Genomic DNA, 18074 nt, shown 5'->3' with positions numbered 1-18074 from the left:
GTGTTGTGTTTTTTTTTATTTTTACAAGAAATTCATGGTGGCCATGTCTAATATTGGCGTGACACCATGAATTTCGGGCTTAGGGCCAGCTATACAGCTAACCCCATTATTACCCAGCGAGCCACCCGGCATCAGGGCAGCTGGAAGAGTTGGATACAGCACCAGAAGATGGCGCTTCTATGAAAGCGCCATTTTCTGGGGTGGCTGCGGGACTGCAATTCACAGCGGGGGTGCCCAGAAAGCATGGGCACCCTGCACTGTGGATTCCAATCCCCAGCTGCCTAGTTATACCCGGCTGGACTCAAAAATTGGGCAAAGCTCACGTCATTTTTTTTTTAATTATTTCATGAAATTCATGAAATAATTAAAAAAAAAGGGCTTCCCTATATTTTTGGTTCCCAGCCGGGTACAAATAGGCAGCTGGGGGTTGGGGGCAGCCCGTACCTGCCTGCTGTACCCGGCTAGCATACAAAAATATGGCGAAGCCCACGTCATTTTTTTTGTTTGGGGGGGCAAAGAAATCCTGCATACAGTCCTGGAAGGAGGATGCTGAGCCTTGTAGTTCGAGAGCTGCTGTCTGCTCTCCTGCATACACTATTGGATGGAGGATGCTGAGCCTTGTAGTTCGACAGCTGCTGTCTGCTCTCCTGCATACACTATTGGATGGAGGATGCTGAGCCTTGTAGGTCTGCTCCCCCTGACTCTCCCTCAAGCATACAGTCCTGGATGGAGCATGCTGAGCCTTGTAGTTCTGCAGCTGCTGTCTGCTCTCCTGCATACACTATTGGATGGAGCATGCTGAGCCTTGTAGTTCTGCAGCTGTCTGCTCTTCTGCATACACTAATGGAGCACACACAGTTCTGCAGTGTCTGATTCTAGGCTGCGCGCGAGGCCACGCCCCCTTTCTTAAAGTGGCAGCGCCCAATTACCTGGAAGTGACCTCAGAGGTCACCTGTTGCCATATGGTATTTAAATTCACCTCCCCTGGCAGCAGGTGCCCGACCAACGCCTCTATTAGTGCATTGCCAGTGTCCAGACCCATTTGTGCTATTATTTGATATCCGTGCATTTGATACCTGGTTCTAATCCTTTGTCTCACCGTAGTGCCATCTATACCATTCCGCCTGTGGACGTCACTGCTTATACCTACCGTGGATGTCACCGTGCCATACCTGCCGTGGACACTATCTATACATACCCGCAGTGGACGTCATCGGCCATACCCGCAGTGAACGTCTCCGGCGCACCTGCTGTGATCATCTCCGGTGCCACACCCGTGTCCTGCCTGCTGCGGACATTGTACCCGAGCTACGCCTGGCCGTACAGAGACTCCTACCACTGGTTCCTGACTGCCGTGCATTTAGGCCTTCTGGGGAGGCGCCGCACAGTCCGTGTATAAGGGTTCGCTGCTGGTTGCCTTCTCAGGGGAGTCCGGTGCACGGTCCAGTGGGTCCACCTCTGGACGCTCGCCGCTCCTCGGTGAGCGTAACAAAGAGGAGGCAAGGTGGATTTTTAGACTAAACTGCATGAGCCCAAATGGCCTGAATGAAGGCTTTACATATACGACTTTTATATAGCGGTTTGAAAAACCATTCGTTTGTGACAGTCTTGTACCTCCATATAATAAAATATCCTGCACGATACATATATATAGAGAATTGGTGGACATTTACAATGTAGGACTTAGTCAGATAGATAATAAAGAGATGTTTGCTGACTTTTATTACAGTTAGTGTTTTTTTGAGGATTGAAATGTAAACCTATCATGATATTAGACTTATTCATCCAAGTGAGATCCAATGATGGAGGCATTCTGATTTATTTGCCCTTGAGTGGGGTATATAATATAAAAGAGAGGAGTATAAAAGTAGAAGACTATTTCCAATATCTTAGAATAATCCAGAATTTTTAATATTGTAGTAAATACCTGTATGACATAAGGAATTTTAATATATAACCATCCAGATATGATACGAATATAGTATCCCAATATAGTTAATGTCACTGTTCAATATCAATTTGTTGATTTTGAGAATATTAATGGAGGTATTGTTGGGTAGAAGGATAAGGATTCTAGAAAATGATCTATTGCTTCTGAGATTTATGGGTGTATATATATGTATGTGTATGTATATATATGTATATATATATATATGTGTATATGCTTGATTGGTTAGGATGGCTCTATTACAGATTTATTATATGAAAACCTTTCTTTTCCCTGTCTTGGACTATGAGCATGTTCAATCAGGGCATTTTTCCTGTTCTTGTTTCCACCCCCCCTCCCCTCCTCCCTGTTAGTCCAAGCAGGGTTATAAGTATGATAAAACTAACTCCTTTACTTAAATATGGATGTACATGCAACACATAATATGCCTCTCTGTTCATCTAAGTGTGGACATATAGGCAATATGGAGTGACTCCTTCAGAGTCTAAGTGCGGACATAAGCGCGTTCTGTATAATCATCTCCCCAGATTCTAAGTATAGACACAGGCGCATTAGATGAAATCATCTCCCCTGCATCTAAGTACGGACGCATGCGTAGTGGGTAAAAACTATCGCTTCTGGATCTAAGAGGGGACGCATGCTGTGAGGGCCGGGGAGGACTGGTAGGCCCAGGAGGTGGATCCACTGGACCGAGCACCCCACCTGGAGGGCAGGGTACACGGTAGCTGAAGCACTAACGTGGCAGGAACGGGTGCAGGTATCAGGAAGCAAAGACAGGACCAGGTCACTAAGGTCACAGCGTACTTTAAGGCAGTAATAGGAAACAGGAACAAAGACCTGAGCACCTAGCTCACAAGACAAGGCATAGAAACACAAGCGATGATCAGGCCCCGCCCACATGGAGAGGCCAGTCTTATATACTCAGCACAGCCTCAGGTCATTTCCTGTTGCAGCACTGCTGGGGCTATAAGACCAGGTGAGTGGGCGCGGCCCGGTCCTATACAGAACATTAGTCAGAATCAGACTCCTGAGACCAGGAACAGGACTCTGGGGAACATGAGCGGGAATGGCAGGCTTGACCGGTGGACGCATGGACTGAACCAGTGAGGAAGGAGCGGTGGTACGCTGGCGAGGCTGGATCAGTGGGTAAGGAGTGGTGCTGGGACACGGGGAGCGTGACAGTACCCCCCCTTGAAGCCCCCCTCTCCTCGGCCGAGACATGATGGCGCACCGAAGAGAGGCAGCAACGTACTTCCGGGACAACCAGGACCGAGCCTCAGGACCGCAATCCACGCAATCGACTAGGAAGGACTGCTTACCCCGGACCGTTTTCATGGCCACTATGTCCCGTATCGGGGAACCCATGTCAGCGGCAAGGGAGGCAACGGAAAGGGAAGGACAGTCAGAAGCAGGACTGGAATCCTGGACGACCGGATCGGGCGTCTTGGACCGGGTATCAGACAATGTCTCATCCAGGGCAACCGGTGGAGTCAAAGTCAAATCTCCAGAAGATGGTGGAATCAAGGTCTCGGATGCCTGGGGCGGTGGAACGTCACTGGATAGCGTGGTCTCTTCTTCAGGATCCTGCAGCTTGACTGAGTCAAGTGCCATGGGCTGAGGAACAGGCTGCAAGCAGGTTTCGTGGCACAAGGGACTCCAGCGGAAAATTGCGCCAGAGCGCCAACTAATAACAGGGTCATGGAGTTTCAGCCAGGGCAGGCCCAACAGGAGCTCAGGAGCCATCCTCGGGATCACATAGAAGGCGATGGTCTCTGTATGCGAAGTGCCAACCTGGAGGTTCACGGGCTCGGTGGTATACCAGACAGGTTCGTAGAGCGGTTTGCCGTCTACAGAGGCGAACCAGAGAGGCTTCTTCAGCGGGGTGACAGGGACCTGGTATTTGTCTACTGTGGCCTGGTGGATAAAGTTGCCTGCTGCCCCGGAATCGATGTGTGCCTCAGCTGAAAACCGGGTCCCCTCTGTCATCACCCGGACAGTCTGTTTAACTGGAACCAAAGGGATTTCGGTGGCAAGGGTGGCGGTTCCCACCATCCCTTGGACCTGGGGTCTACCTGGTTTCTCTGGGCAAGAACGGAGCATATGTGAACCGTCTCCACAATAGAAGCACAGGCCCCGGGCGAGCCGTTCTGCACGGCATTGCTTGGCTTGGGTCAGACGGTCCACTTGCATGGGTTCTGGTGACGATTCGTGGAAAGGCAGGGACGAAGGTGCGGTAGGTTTCTGTGGGGACAAGATGTGGCGAGGTGATCGCTTCTCCCGGACTACCTCCTGGGCACGCTCCTGAAAACGGAAGTCAATCCGAGTGGCCAGGGAAATCAAAGCGTCCAAGGTGCGGGGAACGTCACGGCCGGCTAGTTCGTCTTTGATGCGGCCAGAGAGACCTTCCCAAAAGGCCGCCGTCAAGGCCTCATTGTTCCAGCCCAGCTCAGAGGCGAGCGTGCAGAACTGGATGGCGTATTGGCCGACGGTCAGGGTCCCTTGGCGTAGCCGGAGAAGCAAAGAGGTCACTGCGGTAGTCCGTCCGGGCTCATCGAAGGTACTTCAGAAAGCTTGCAGGAACTCCTGGATGTCGGTGATCATCGGGTCCTCATTTTCCCACAGGGGGTTAATCCAGGCCAGGGCTTCACCTTCCAGGTGTGACATAAGGAACGCCACTTTAGCCTGTTCTGAGGTGAACAAGTGCGGGAGTAACTGGAAGTGCAAGGAGCACTGGTTCAGGAAGCCTCGGCAGGACTTGGGATCCCCTGCGTAGCGAGGCGGAGCAGCAAGGCAAAGTTGCGAGGCTGTAGAGGAACCTGGTTCAGACCTGGAGACTGGTTGCTGCGTGGACGAGGCGGCGGTCTGCAGCGTATACAACCGGTGGTCTACGGACGTCATGAACTTCAGCATCCGGTTCAGGGTTCCACGCTGTTGCGCCAGCTCCTGGCGCTGCTCAGCCAGCTCTGATTTCTGTGCCTCAGCGGGATCCATGGCCTGTGCTCCAGCGGGATCCATGGCCTGATCATACTGTGAGGGCCGGGGAGGACTGGTAGGCCCAGGAGGTGGATCCACTGGACCGAGCACCCCACCTGGAGGGCAGGGTACACGGTAGCTGAAGCACTAACGTGGCAAGAACGGGTGCAGGTATCAGGAAGCAAAGACAGGACCAGGTCACTAAGGTCACAGCGTACTTTAAGGGTAAGTTCACACAGTGCGTTTTTCGCGGCGTTTTTTCGCAGTTTTCGGGTGCGTTTTTGCTCAGAAAACTGCATGACTTTGCTTCCCCAGCAAAGTCTATGAGTTTTCATTTTTGCTGTCTGCACACAGCGTTTTTTTTCAGCTGCTTTTTTGTGGTGCCACAAAAACGCAGCATGTCAATTATTCCCACGTTTTTCACTGCGCTTTTCATCCATTGAGTGCAATGGGATGTTGAAAGACGCAATGAGAAACGCAAATAGCTGCGTTTTGGTGCGTTTCTAAGACCAAAAACGCAGCTATAAACGCAGGAGGTGGGTAGTATAGTGACGTGTACAGGAAGAGGATTCCTTCTGTCAGTAAACACAGAAGCGTGAATCCTCCCGGTACCGTCACCGCCGCTTCCACCTCCCGTCCTGGGCATGTATGCTGCCGTGCGGCGCCATGTACGGGCGGGAGGTGGAAGCGGCTGCGAAAACAAAAGTGAACAGTAGAAAAAAAAAGTTATACTCACCTGTCTGCAGACTCCCGGTGCCATGCCCGCTCCCATCTCCTCTCACGGTATCGCCGCTCCAGGTGTGTGCAGTCTCCCCGGGCAGTACGATAGATGCAGGACCTGGCGATGGATCACCTGATGCAGTCACCTGACGCGTCAGCTGATCGTAAGTCTCGGGCTGACGCTAGCGGCCGGCCGGCTTCACCTATCAGCGGATGCGTCAGGAGACTTCATCCCTGATTACCGGCAGACTCTGCTGCAGGAGCTGCCGGTAATCAGCACATAAGTGAGTATTTTTTTTTTGATTTTTTTTTTGCACCGATTCATCAGCTGATTGTATAATCGGCTTTTATACAATCAGCTGATGTGTGATGTGCTTCAGCCCCTAGAACCTGACACATCATCTGATCGCTTTGCCTTCCAGCAAACCGATCAGATGATATTGGATCCGGATTGGACGGCGCGGGACCCTTGACACAGGATTACTGCGAAGGGGGGTTCTTTATTTCAATAAAGATGGAGTCACTAATTGTGTTGTGTTTTATTTCTAATAAAAATATTTTTCTGTGTGTTGTGTTTTTTTTTATTTTTACAAGAAATTCATGGTGGCCATGTCTAATATTGGCGTGACACCATGAATTTCGGGCTTAGGGCCAGCTATACAGCTAACCCCATTATTACCCAGCGAGCCACCCGGCATCAGGGCAGCTGGAAGAGTTGGATACAGCACCAGAAGATGGCGCTTCTATGAAAGCGCCATTTTCTGGGGTGGCTGCGGGACTGCAATTCACAGCGGGGGTGCCCAGAAAGCATGGGCACCCTGCACTGTGGATTCCAATCCCCAGCTGCCTAGTTATACCCGGCTGGACTCAAAAATTGGGCAAAGCTCACGTCATTTTTTTTTTAATTATTTCATGAAATTCATGAAATAATTAAAAAAAAAGGGCTTCCCTATATTTTTGGTTCCCAGCCGGGTACAAATAGGCAGCTGGGGGTTGGGGGCAGCCCGTACCTGCCTGCTGTACCCGGCTAGCATACAAAAATATGGCGAAGCCCACGTCATTTTTTTTGTTTGGGGGGGCAAAGAAATCCTGCATACAGTCCTGGAAGGAGGATGCTGAGCCTTGTAGTTCGAGAGCTGCTGTCTGCTCTCCTGCATACACTATTGGATGGAGGATGCTGAGCCTTGTAGTTCGACAGCTGCTGTCTGCTCTCCTGCATACACTATTGGATGGAGGATGCTGAGCCTTGTAGGTCTGCTCCCCCTGACTCTCCCTCAAGCATACAGTCCTGGATGGAGCATGCTGAGCCTTGTAGTTCTGCAGCTGCTGTCTGCTCTCCTGCATACACTATTGGATGGAGCATGCTGAGCCTTGTAGTTCTGCAGCTGTCTGTTCTTCTGCATACACTAATGGAGAATGAAGAACACATTGAAGAAGGAAATGACATCAGACCTTTTTTTTTTGTTCACTGATAAAAAATGCATAAAGACGCAGTGAGCAAAAACGCAGCAAAACGCAGCAAAAAAACTCACCAAATCACGGCAAAACGCGTGCGTTTTTTGCCGCGGGTGCGTTTTTGTGCGGTTTTTGCAGCAAAAAACGCACAAAAACGCAGCGTCAAAAAAACGCAGTGTGTGAACCTAGCCTAAGGCAGTAATAGGAAACAGGAACAAAGACCTGAGCACCTAGCTCACAAGACAAGGCATAGAAACACAAGCGATGATCAGGCCCCGCCCACATGGAGAGGCCAGTCTTATATACTCAGCACAGCCTCAGGTCATTTCCTGTTGCAGCAGTGCTGGGGCTATAAGACCAGGTGAGTGGGCGCGGCCCGGTCCTATACAGAACATTAGTCAGAATCAGACTCCTGAGACCAGGAACAGGACTCTGGGGAGCATGAGCGGGAATGGCAGGCGTGACCGGTGGACGCATAGACTGAACCAGTGAGGAAGGAGCGGTGGTACGCTGGCGAGGCTGGATCAGTGAGTAAGGAGTGGTGCTGGGACACGGGGAGCGTGACACATGCTCTGTTCACAATCTTCCTCTCCCGACTCTAAGTGATGACGCATGCGTGATGGAGCAAACTCCACGTGTATGTGTTTACACCGATAGTGGAAGCACGGACAGGATTTCTAACGCTGCGGTAGGAGCTTGCTTATTGGATGGGATCAAAGTGCTGTGATTGGACTATGATATTTAAGCGGGAATATGTAGAAAAAAAGATAACCAGCACGATCTGAAATTGGCATGCATCATATAAAAAGTGAAAATTCACAAATTTATTCCAACTGTACTATAATAAAAAAATGAGATTTTTAGCAAATAATTGATCAATTTTTTGAGCCACCCCTGCCAACGTCACGGCAAATCTCAATAGGGGGGTCCTACTCTACATTCTGTATTTCATGTGCCATGCGGCCTCCTAGATAAAGTTAAAAGCAGAACCATAATGGAGCACACATACCTGCAACCAGTATATAGCCGCTTCCATGTTGCAAAAAAGGCACTTGTGGATAGAGACCAGCCCAGGTCCCAGCATGTGGAGAAAGCCCCACACATACCAGGACTATATCAGAACTGATCCTCCCAGTGCCAAACAGCAACCATTGATAAAGGCGGACCAGATCCAAGAATGGTGCTTAATTAGCATTGCCTGTGGAAAGGGGTGAGGTAACTGAGTCTGAACAGCTACCAACAGGAGGAATATATTGCAAACCAAAATCAGGCGTGCATGGTATGGTGTTGGTCAGACACCAGATTTGTAGCATAACTACGGTCAAAACAGAGAAAAAAAGATAACCAGCACGATCTGAAATTGGCATGCATCATATAAAAAGTGAAAATTCACAAATTTATTCCAACTGTACTATAATAAAAAAATGAGATTTTTAGCAAATAATTGATCAATTTTTTGAGCCACACCTGCCAACGTCACGGCAAATCTCAATAGGGGGGTCCTACTCTACATTCTGTATTTCATGTGCCATGCGGCCTCCTAGATAAAGTTAAAAGCAGAACCATAATGGAGCACACATACCTGCAACCAGTATATAACCGCTTCCATGTTGCAAAAAAGGCACTTGTGGATAGAGACCAGCCCAGGTCCCAGCATGTGGAGAAAGCCCCACACATACCAGGACTATATCAGAACTGATCCTCCCAATGCCAAACAGCAACCATTGATAAAGGCGGACCAGATCCAAGAATGGTGCTTAATTAGCATTGCCTGTGGAAAGGGGTGAGGTAACTGAGTCTGAACAGCTACCAACAGGAGGAATATATTGCAAACCAAAATCAGGCGTGCATGGTATGGTGTTGGTCAGACACCAGATTTGTAGCATAACTACGGTCAAAACAGAGAAAAAAAGATAACCAGCACGATCTGAAATTGGCATGCATCATATAAAAAGTGAAAATTCACAAATTTATTCCAACTGTACTATAATAAAAAAATGAGATTTTTAGCAAATAATTGATCAATTTTTTGAGCCACCCCTGCCAACGTCACGGCAAATCTCAATAGGGGGGTCCTACTCTACATTCTGTATTTCATGTGCCATGCGGCCTCCTAGATAAAGTTAAAAGCAGAACCATAATGGAGCACACATACCTGCAACCAGTATATAGCCGCTTCCATGTTGCAAAAAAGGCACTTGTGGATAGAGACCAGCCCAGGTCCCAGCATGTGGAGAAAGCCCCACACATACCAGGACTATATCAGAACTGATCCTCCCAGTGCCAAACAGCAACCATTGATAAAGGCGGACCAGATCCAAGAATGGTGCTTAATTAGCATTGCCTGTGGAAAGGGGTGAGGTAACTGAGTCTGAACAGCTACCAACAGGAGGAATATATTGCAAACCAAAATCAGGCGTGCATGGTATGGTGTTGGTCAGACACCAGATTTGTAGCATAACTACGGTCAAAACAGAGAAAAAAAGATAACCAGCACGATCTGAAATTGGCATGCATCATATAAAAAGTGAAAATTCACAAATTTATTCCAACTGTACTATAATAAAAAAATGAGATTTTTAGCAAATAATTGATCAATTTTTTGAGCCACCCCTGCCAACGTCACGGCAAATCTCAATAGGGGGGTCCTACTCTACATTCTGTATTTCATGTGCCATGCGGCCTCCTAGATAAAGTTAAGATTTGCCGTGACGTTGGCAGGGGTGGCTCAAAAAATTGATCAATTATTTGCTAAAAATCTCATTTTTTTATTGTAGTACAGTTGGAATAAATCTGTGAATTTTCACTTTTTATATGATGCATGCCAATTTCAGATCGTGCTGGCTCCCCTCTCTCTCTGTTTGGTCGTAGTTATGCTACATAATCTGGTGGCCGGTCACCACCATGCCATGCACGCCTGATTTTGGTTTGCTTTGTATTCCTCCTGTTGGTAGCTGTTCAGATTCAGTTACCTCACCCCTTTCCACAGGCAATGCTAATTAAGCACCATCTTGGATCTGGTCCGCCTTTATCAATGGTTGCTGTTTGGCACTGGGAGGATCAGTTCTGATATAGTCCTGGTATGGTGCAGAGCTTGCTCCACATGCTGGGACCTGGGCTGGTCTCTATCCACAAGTGCCTTTTTTGCAACATAGAAGCGGTTATATACAGGTTACAGGTATGTGTGCTCTATTATGGTTCTGCTTTTAACTTTATCTAGGAGGCCGCATGGCACATGAAATACAGAATGTAGAGTAGGACCCCCCTATTGAGATTTGCCGTGACGTTGGCAGAAGTGGCTCAAAAAATTGATCAATTATTTGCTAAAAATCTCATTTTTTTATTGTAGTACAGTTGGAATAAATCTGTGAATTTTCACTTTTTATATGATGCATGCCAATTTCAGATCGTGCTGGCTCCCCTCTCTCAATCGGGAATATGTGCCTGGATGAACCTATCCAATATGTATGCAGTGATATAATAGACAGTTCAGAGAACAAATCACCTTAGGATATCTGAAGGAAAGGTTCATCCCTTCTATATGATAGGTTTTTCTTCATTCTTACACTGAATAACACTGATCATTATTGATCAATGCTGCTGTCAGTCTTTACTCTTGACTATAAAAGGTCCTTTAACACACAGTAAGTCAGTATTAGCCTCAGCCCCCTGATGACGCCAGTGTGGTGAAACATGTTGGGGAGGCTACTGTTATTTGTCTTTTAACCAGCGAACATTAGTGGTGATTTACGACTGGAATGATATAGAGTTTACCTACAGACATTTAATCAGTCTGAATTAGAAATCTCTCATGAATAAATGATTATCTATATCATTTAGAGACAGACCACTATGTTCAGTGCTTTTAATTAGTATGTCCCTAGATCTTAAATAATAAAATAAAAGTTATAAATTTTCTCCGACTTATATCAACACAATGTGGCAACATACAGCAATAAAAAATATGACATCCTATGATAATAAGCTCTAGCACATCTTTTGGAGCCAAAAATAATATAAGACCCAGTCTTATTTTTGGGGGACACAGGGTAGAATGACCCAGCCAATTACTTGCATTGAATCCAATAGCAAATTTATGTAAGGAACAAAAGCTCAGAGTTTATAGAAGGAGCCCATAGGACCTTCCGGATTTGAAGAGTGTTTGTGTAAAAGAATGGACTAAATCACCCCTGAGCAATGCATGCAACTAGTTTCTCCACATAGGAGATGTCTTGAAGCTGTCATCACCAACAAAGGCTTTTGTATGAAATATTAAATACATTTTGTCAAGTGTGTTCAATATTTTTTATCTGTGTCATTTCTCATTATTGCACATCACTAAATTTATGGATACCTATGGTTTAATTTCTTTGCTTGTGTGGATTGGATGAGTTTTCACTGATATCTGGTAAGAAATTTATGTCAATAGCACTTAAAGAAATATATTCACTTAGAAAATTGTGATATGTTCAATACTTATTTTACCCACTGTATAATTATCTTAACATCTCAGTGCATTCAAATGTGGAACTTAATGTACTTTGTGGGCAATTCCATTAATTGAATATTGTGTATCTTGACTTCAAGGGTGCAATTAAATGTAATTTTGTCTGTTAGTTGAAGATATTTACAATTAGATTTCAAAAGAAGTATATATGTTTGGACTGGATTGCAGAGGTTCTAAAAATACTGGAGGCACTTATAATTAATTGAGAACAGTTTATCTATAATAAAAAACTTGTAGAGATCAATACAATTTCTTGCAAGTGCATTTTTTTTTTCAAATTGAATGTTCAAGACCAGCCTTCTAACAGAAGTAGCTGAAGTACCTTATTTTTCAGACTATAAGATGCACTGCACCATAAGACGCACCCCAAATTTAGAGGAAAATAGGAAACAAAATGTAATGTTAAAATGGGCATCTGTCTTGTAGTTTTAAAGTCCATTTTATATGCCAAATGTATCTTACTGGGGTTGGGGGTGCTCCAGTAAACTTCAGATGGCGCTGGAGACAGTGCAGGCACAGATTGTGATCTCGGAGAGCTGAGATCTTAATCTGCGCATGCGCTGCCGCTGACGTGTTAGACTTCATGAAGATGGTTCCAGAGGTGGTGCATGCACAAATTGAGATCTCGGGGATATTTTCTTGAAGTCCATTTCATCTGTCACCAAGAGATCAATGGTGCATTCCTTATGCCGCCAGTATATCACTTCTCCCAACCCAGACCCTGCAGCATTGGCCCGCTCATACCACCACCCAGGGCCGGATTATAGGTGGGGCAGGCGGGGCTCCAGCTCCAAGGCCGCCACCAAAAGAGCTTCTAAGGGGGCCCCCACCACCAGGGCCATACTTGCCACTAGGCACCTGTCAGCATTTTTTTTTCTTCTTCACACCCTCTCCCCCTCCGTAAAGACAGTCTAATGAATCAGCTGTGTTTTCGGGGGGGGGGGCGGCGGTGTATCGCCATTTAGTTGTATCTGCGTCTGCCGGTGACTGCAGCTTCCTCCTTCCTATTCAAATGTATTTGTGTCTTTCAGGCGTAAATACATTTGAACAGTGTGCCAGGACTGGGCCCCCCTCCCGACGTGCAGCAACGTGATGAGATCAGCACCTTGCTGACGTCATCACAGTGCTGCGGGCGCCACATAGGATGCATCAGGCAGCGGTAAGAGCTCCATGGAGGAGCCGAAGAGACAGGTGTAACGAATGGGGATGAGTGGGGAGGGGCTGAGGACACAGCGGGGAAATTTTGTGAAGGAATACAGCTTTGTGACAGGCAGAGGGGGAGAACTGTATTCCGAGGGAGGGGGAGGCAGGAGTGTGTAGTGATGGGGCAGTGTAATTTGTGTGTATAGGGGGTGATGAGGGTTGCATTGTATTGTGTGTGGGGGGAGGGGCAATGGGGGTGCATTGTATTGAGTGTGGGGAGGGGGTAATGGGGGGGTGCATTGTGTATGTGTGTGGGGGGGTGCATTGTGTGTGTGTGGGGGGGGTGCATTGTATGTGTGTGTAGAGGCTGATAGGGGGTGCATTGTATTGTGTGTTTCTGTGTTGAGTAATGGGGGGTGCATTGTATTTGTGTGTGTGTCAGAGCTGTGTGTGTGTGTGTGTGTGTCAGAGCTATGTGTGTAAGAAGCCGTACTGTGTGTGTGTGTGTGTGTGTGTGTGTGTGTGTGAGTGTGTGTGTAGGGGGTGATGGGGGGCTGCATTGTGTGTATGTGTGTGTGTGTGTGTGTGTGTAGGGGGTGATGGGGGGTGCATTGTGTGTGTGTGTGTGTGTGTAGGGAGAAATGGGGGGTGCATTGCGTGTGTGTGTAGGGGGGTGATTGGGGGTGCATTGTATTGTGTGTTTGTGTATGGAGTAATGGGGGGTGAACTGTATTTGTGTGTGTCAGAGCTGTGTGTGTAAGAAGCAATACTGTGTGTGTGTGTGTATATAAATTAGAGCAGTCTGTGCAGCCCCCTCAGAACTATATGGGTCCCCCAGAGCGCTATGTCACCCATCCCAGTAATGAGTACACCACCAGAGCTGTTTGCCACTCCAGTAACATCTATGCCCCCTGCCCCTCCTGTAATGTATATATTGTAGCCCCTAGCCCCTCCTGTGATGTATATGTGGCGCCCTGGACTAGCCAGGTCGTCACAGGTAACACACAAACACCCCCACCCTCATTAGACAGTAACATTAGCCAAACATAAAATCCTTGTTGCCTCCCTCCAGGGTCTGATGTCCACACCAGGTGGGGCGGAGCCAAGCGGTTGGCCCCACCCACCAAGGAGTTCACAGGCCTGGAGGCGGGAAAAGGGACAGTTTAGTTGAGGAGGTTGAAGTGAGAGGAGTAAAGTGGAGAGTGTCTGGGTTTGTGGCCCAGGCACTGACAACAAGGTTGGCAAACGGTGGTGGCCATCTGCAGGAGTGGTGAATCAACGCAGAACCGTAGGACGGGGTCGGGCGTTGGCCCGCCGGTACCGACCGGGGAGCGAAGTGAAGCCGGCACACACAGGCAGGGCCATCGGACCCTGGCTGGACTTGGAGTCGCCGTCAACAGTCAAATCCGAGTGTTACAGGAACCCCAGGGGTTTCCTAACAGCCAAAGACCCGTTAGAAGGCAACCGCCCACACCGTGAGGCTATACAGCTACCGCCTAAGGCTAGAGACCCAAGGGCCAGCGCCTGCGGGCAAACGGGCTCCTCCGACACCCATACACTGGCGAGTGGACTACCGTTGGGGATCCATCGTAGTCAAACAAGTACACAAAGGTGCAGGGAAAGACAGCCGCCATCACCTGTCCGGGGAGAGACACTGCAGCCGGCTGCGGGACCCGTCCATCCAGCCGTTTGGTTTACCGAGGACTTTGTGCATCTCTTACTGAGTGAGTACACCCGTGCCATCAGGCACCGCGTTGCGCTGCCCCTGCAACCCTGCACCTCACCAACCCTGCCTCCTCGTCACACCACCGGGCCCCGGGACCACCAACCCCTACCCACGAAGGGGGAAAACAACATCCCAGCTGCTCCCCACCATCTCTCCCGGGATCCCCGTCATCAGCAGCGGTGGTGCCCATCTTCACCACAACCCGTAGGTGGCGTCACGGACTAAATCCCCGAAACCAACCACCCTTTTCACTCACGGGCGAGGAGCACCGCTCGAGTCCCCGGATCCGGCCCACCGCTCGAGCCACCGAGCAGCAGCCGCAGCAGCGCCGGACCCGAGCGTTAGCGAGAGCGCAGCAGCGACGTACCTCCCCGCCCGCGACATATATACAGCAGTGCTGTCAGTGTGCAGTCATAGCATAGTAAAAGAGAACAAGAGTTTTTAAAGTGCAAAACAGTACAAATTTTTATTTAGACAAGGTGAGGATAAACATCCAAAATATCATTAAAAACACATTAAAAAATTAATTACGGATTAGTCCCATATAGAATAGTGACATTGGCAATGGTGTACAAGTACAAAACACATGAAAACAGCACTATCAGTTTTACAGGGAGGACACGTGGGCATTAGATGTCAGTGAGCTGTTTCTCTAGATACCAAACAGCCCATAAGCATTACAGTATAATGTTATATCTAGCTCATATAGGGCAAATAGCCCCACTGCAACCCCTGCACTGATAGACATGAATAGTGCCTATAGTAGAAGTGGACACCGATACTCAGCCAAAGAAGGTGGAGATAAGGGGGACACCGTCAGGAACAAGCCTCAAGATAACCTACGTACGTTTCGATTTTGACTAATGGTAATCTTCATCAGGGAGAGGCATCTCGTGCCACCGAGCAGCAGCCGCAGCAGCGCCGGGCCCGAGCGTTAGCGAGAGCACAGCAGCGGCGTACCTCCCCGCCCGCGACATATATACAGCAGTGCTGTCAGTGTGCAGTCATGTCTGTTAGTAACAGCCATCGTGAAACACAGCCACATGCCCTGAAGGAGCTGGACAGAAACAAGCGGGAGAGGTGAGTGAGGCTGCTGGCGACTTCCCCATATTAATACCTGTAAGGGCTCATGCGCACATCACTGCTGAATATTCTGCAGCGATTTGACAGCACATGTGCGCGTCAAATCGCTGCAGAATCACTGCATAATGGATGCAGTTTTTCTGTACAAAAAAAGTCGATTTCATGCGCTATGGCTGCTGCCCCCACCATAGACACAGTGGGAGCTGCATCCATAGCGCACGGAATAATTGACATGCTCATTTTATGAATGCAGAGATTTGGGTCAACATTTTAGCACCCAAATCGCTGCGTTCATAAAAGCAACGTGTGCACGTATCATGCACAATCTTCATAGATTGTGCAGGGGACGCAGGACGCATGCATTTACACTGCAGTGCTATACGCAGTGTAAATGCATGGAATTACGCAAAGTGCGCATAAGCCCTAATGCGTCTTTTCATAATTTCATACCTCAGGACACCGCCCAGTGCGCCCGAGGTCTCGCGCATGCGCCATGCCACTCTAGCGGGACTGTGCACTGTGCAAAGTGTGACCGCTGGTGACGTGTTGCGCAGGCGTGAGATTATGGGTGGCGCTGTGATTTTCATCAGCAAGTACCCGCCCATAATCTCGTGCCCGCGCTTTCCCCTCTGCCTCCACCGTTCTGCGCAAGCGCTGGCCAGATGAATCCACGTCACCTCTTACCAAGATGGGAAAGAGGTGACGTGGGGTCATCTGGCCAGCGTGGAGGCAGAGGGGAAAGCGCGGGCACGAGATTATGGACGGGTACTTGCTAATGAAAATCAAAGCGCCGCCCAGAATCTCACGCCTGCGCAACACGTCACTAGCGGTCACACTGTGCACAGTGCACGGTCCCGCTAAAGTGGCACGGCGCTTGCGTGAGACCTCTGGCGCAATGGGCGGCATCCTGAAGTATGAAATTGAGCGATGGGGGATGGCGTAAAGCAGCAGGAGGCAGAATAACGGACACGAGACAGCCCGCCCCCGTGTACGATTAACAAGATTTGCATAGGAAAAGGTACCACTTTATAAAGTATTTATTTTGGTCTAAAAGGGGACACAATAACAATAGGAACCTTGCTAGAATGCAGCCCACGAGCTGCAGAGGGGGAATCTTTTAGGTTTAGTGCAACATTTCTGCTGACAGGTTCCCTTTAACATTGGGATCAATAAAAAACATGTGAGTAACTCTACTTTCTGTGTATAAGTGACGGCTGTGAGTTATCCTGGACTGTGTCTGTATTGTAGTACTGTAAATCTGAATGTGGCAGAACAGGATAAGATAAATGTTTATTGGATTTATATCTAAATGCTACAGTTCACGCTCTACTGTTATGGCTAAAAATGTTAACGTTATGGGGCCCCCACCAGATTTTCTGCCCAGGGGCCCCCACCAACCTTAATCTAGCCCTGCCGCCACCTGGTTCCTGCAGCAGCAACCCTGCCACCTGTGATCCCACTCCACCACTGTTGTGCCACACTGGTATGCTACATTTGGCCTATAAGACACACACCCATTTTCCCCCTAATTTTGGGGGGGGTTAATAGCATCTTATAGTCTGAAAAAATATATATCTTCTGTTGAAAGAACCCTGCTCAAATAAATGTTACCAAGGGTATTGAAATATATAGAGAAAGTATACTTACCATCACTCATTTTGGTGCCTCCAAGTACAATAGCAGATATTCCAACAGAGGAGGAAAGCATCCAGATACACACATTGATGAATTTTGCTTTTAAAGGTGTGCGGAAATCAAGTGCCTTTACAGGATGGCACACCGCAATATATCGGTCAACGCTCATCATGGTTAAAGTGAATATACTGGTAAACATATTATAATAGTCAATAGATATAACTATTTTACATAAAATATCTCCAAATGGCCAGGAGTTCATTAAGAATTCAGTGCTTTGAAAAGGCATTGTGGTAGTCACGAGAGCATCAGCTAGTGCCAGATTAAAAATGTAAATGTTGGTAGCAGTCTTCATTTTGGTGTATCTGTTGAGAGAAAACACAAAGGCTACTGAATCTCAATAAACTTGTTCAAACTGTAGCAATAGCTCATTACCAGATTATGTAATAGCTGGAGTTTGTTAAATTATTAAAATTATGTTTTAGGCTTTTGCAATAGAAAACAAAACATGATTTAATGTAATAAAATAAAAATTGTGCAGTTATACATTAACACTGTATGATTAGTGTAACAAAATAAAAAAAACAAGGTTTACATGCTGTACTATTACTATAATATTATAGACTTTATACAATTCAATTCATTGACTATATATTATGTGCATTATACAGTAGAGATAGTGTCAATAAGTTTGAAGGGCTTGGACCATTGACCACATCAGTCTTCTCTGTAGGATGGATAGAAGCCTCTCCTACTTTACAGCATCTGTGGCTTTACTTTTATTTGCATGCGTGACATGATGTCACATGTGCCTCATGCTGCAACAATTACCTAATCAAAAAATTACTAATTTGGTGATAGACAGGGTCTGATTCACACTAACT

At 47.6% G+C, this 18074-nt stretch overlaps 1 protein-coding gene across 1 annotated transcript in view; it reads right to left on the bottom strand.

Annotated features, from left to right (window-relative positions):
* The window catches only part of OPRK1 (opioid receptor kappa 1), a 226391-nt gene that overhangs the window by 70079 nt on the left and 138238 nt on the right, over positions 1-18074 (bottom strand). The window contains exon 3 of the mRNA XM_075316347.1: positions 17203-17555. Within this exon, the coding sequence (XP_075172462.1) occupies positions 17203-17555 (353 nt within the window). The remainder of the gene's footprint in view (positions 1-17202; positions 17556-18074) is intronic.

This window comes from Anomaloglossus baeobatrachus, chromosome 6, assembly GCF_048569485.1.
Source record: "Anomaloglossus baeobatrachus isolate aAnoBae1 chromosome 6, aAnoBae1.hap1, whole genome shotgun sequence".
In the NCBI taxonomy this organism is placed as follows: Eukaryota; Metazoa; Chordata; class Amphibia; order Anura; family Aromobatidae; genus Anomaloglossus; species Anomaloglossus baeobatrachus.
This window is presented reverse-complemented; position numbering and strand designations above follow the sequence as displayed.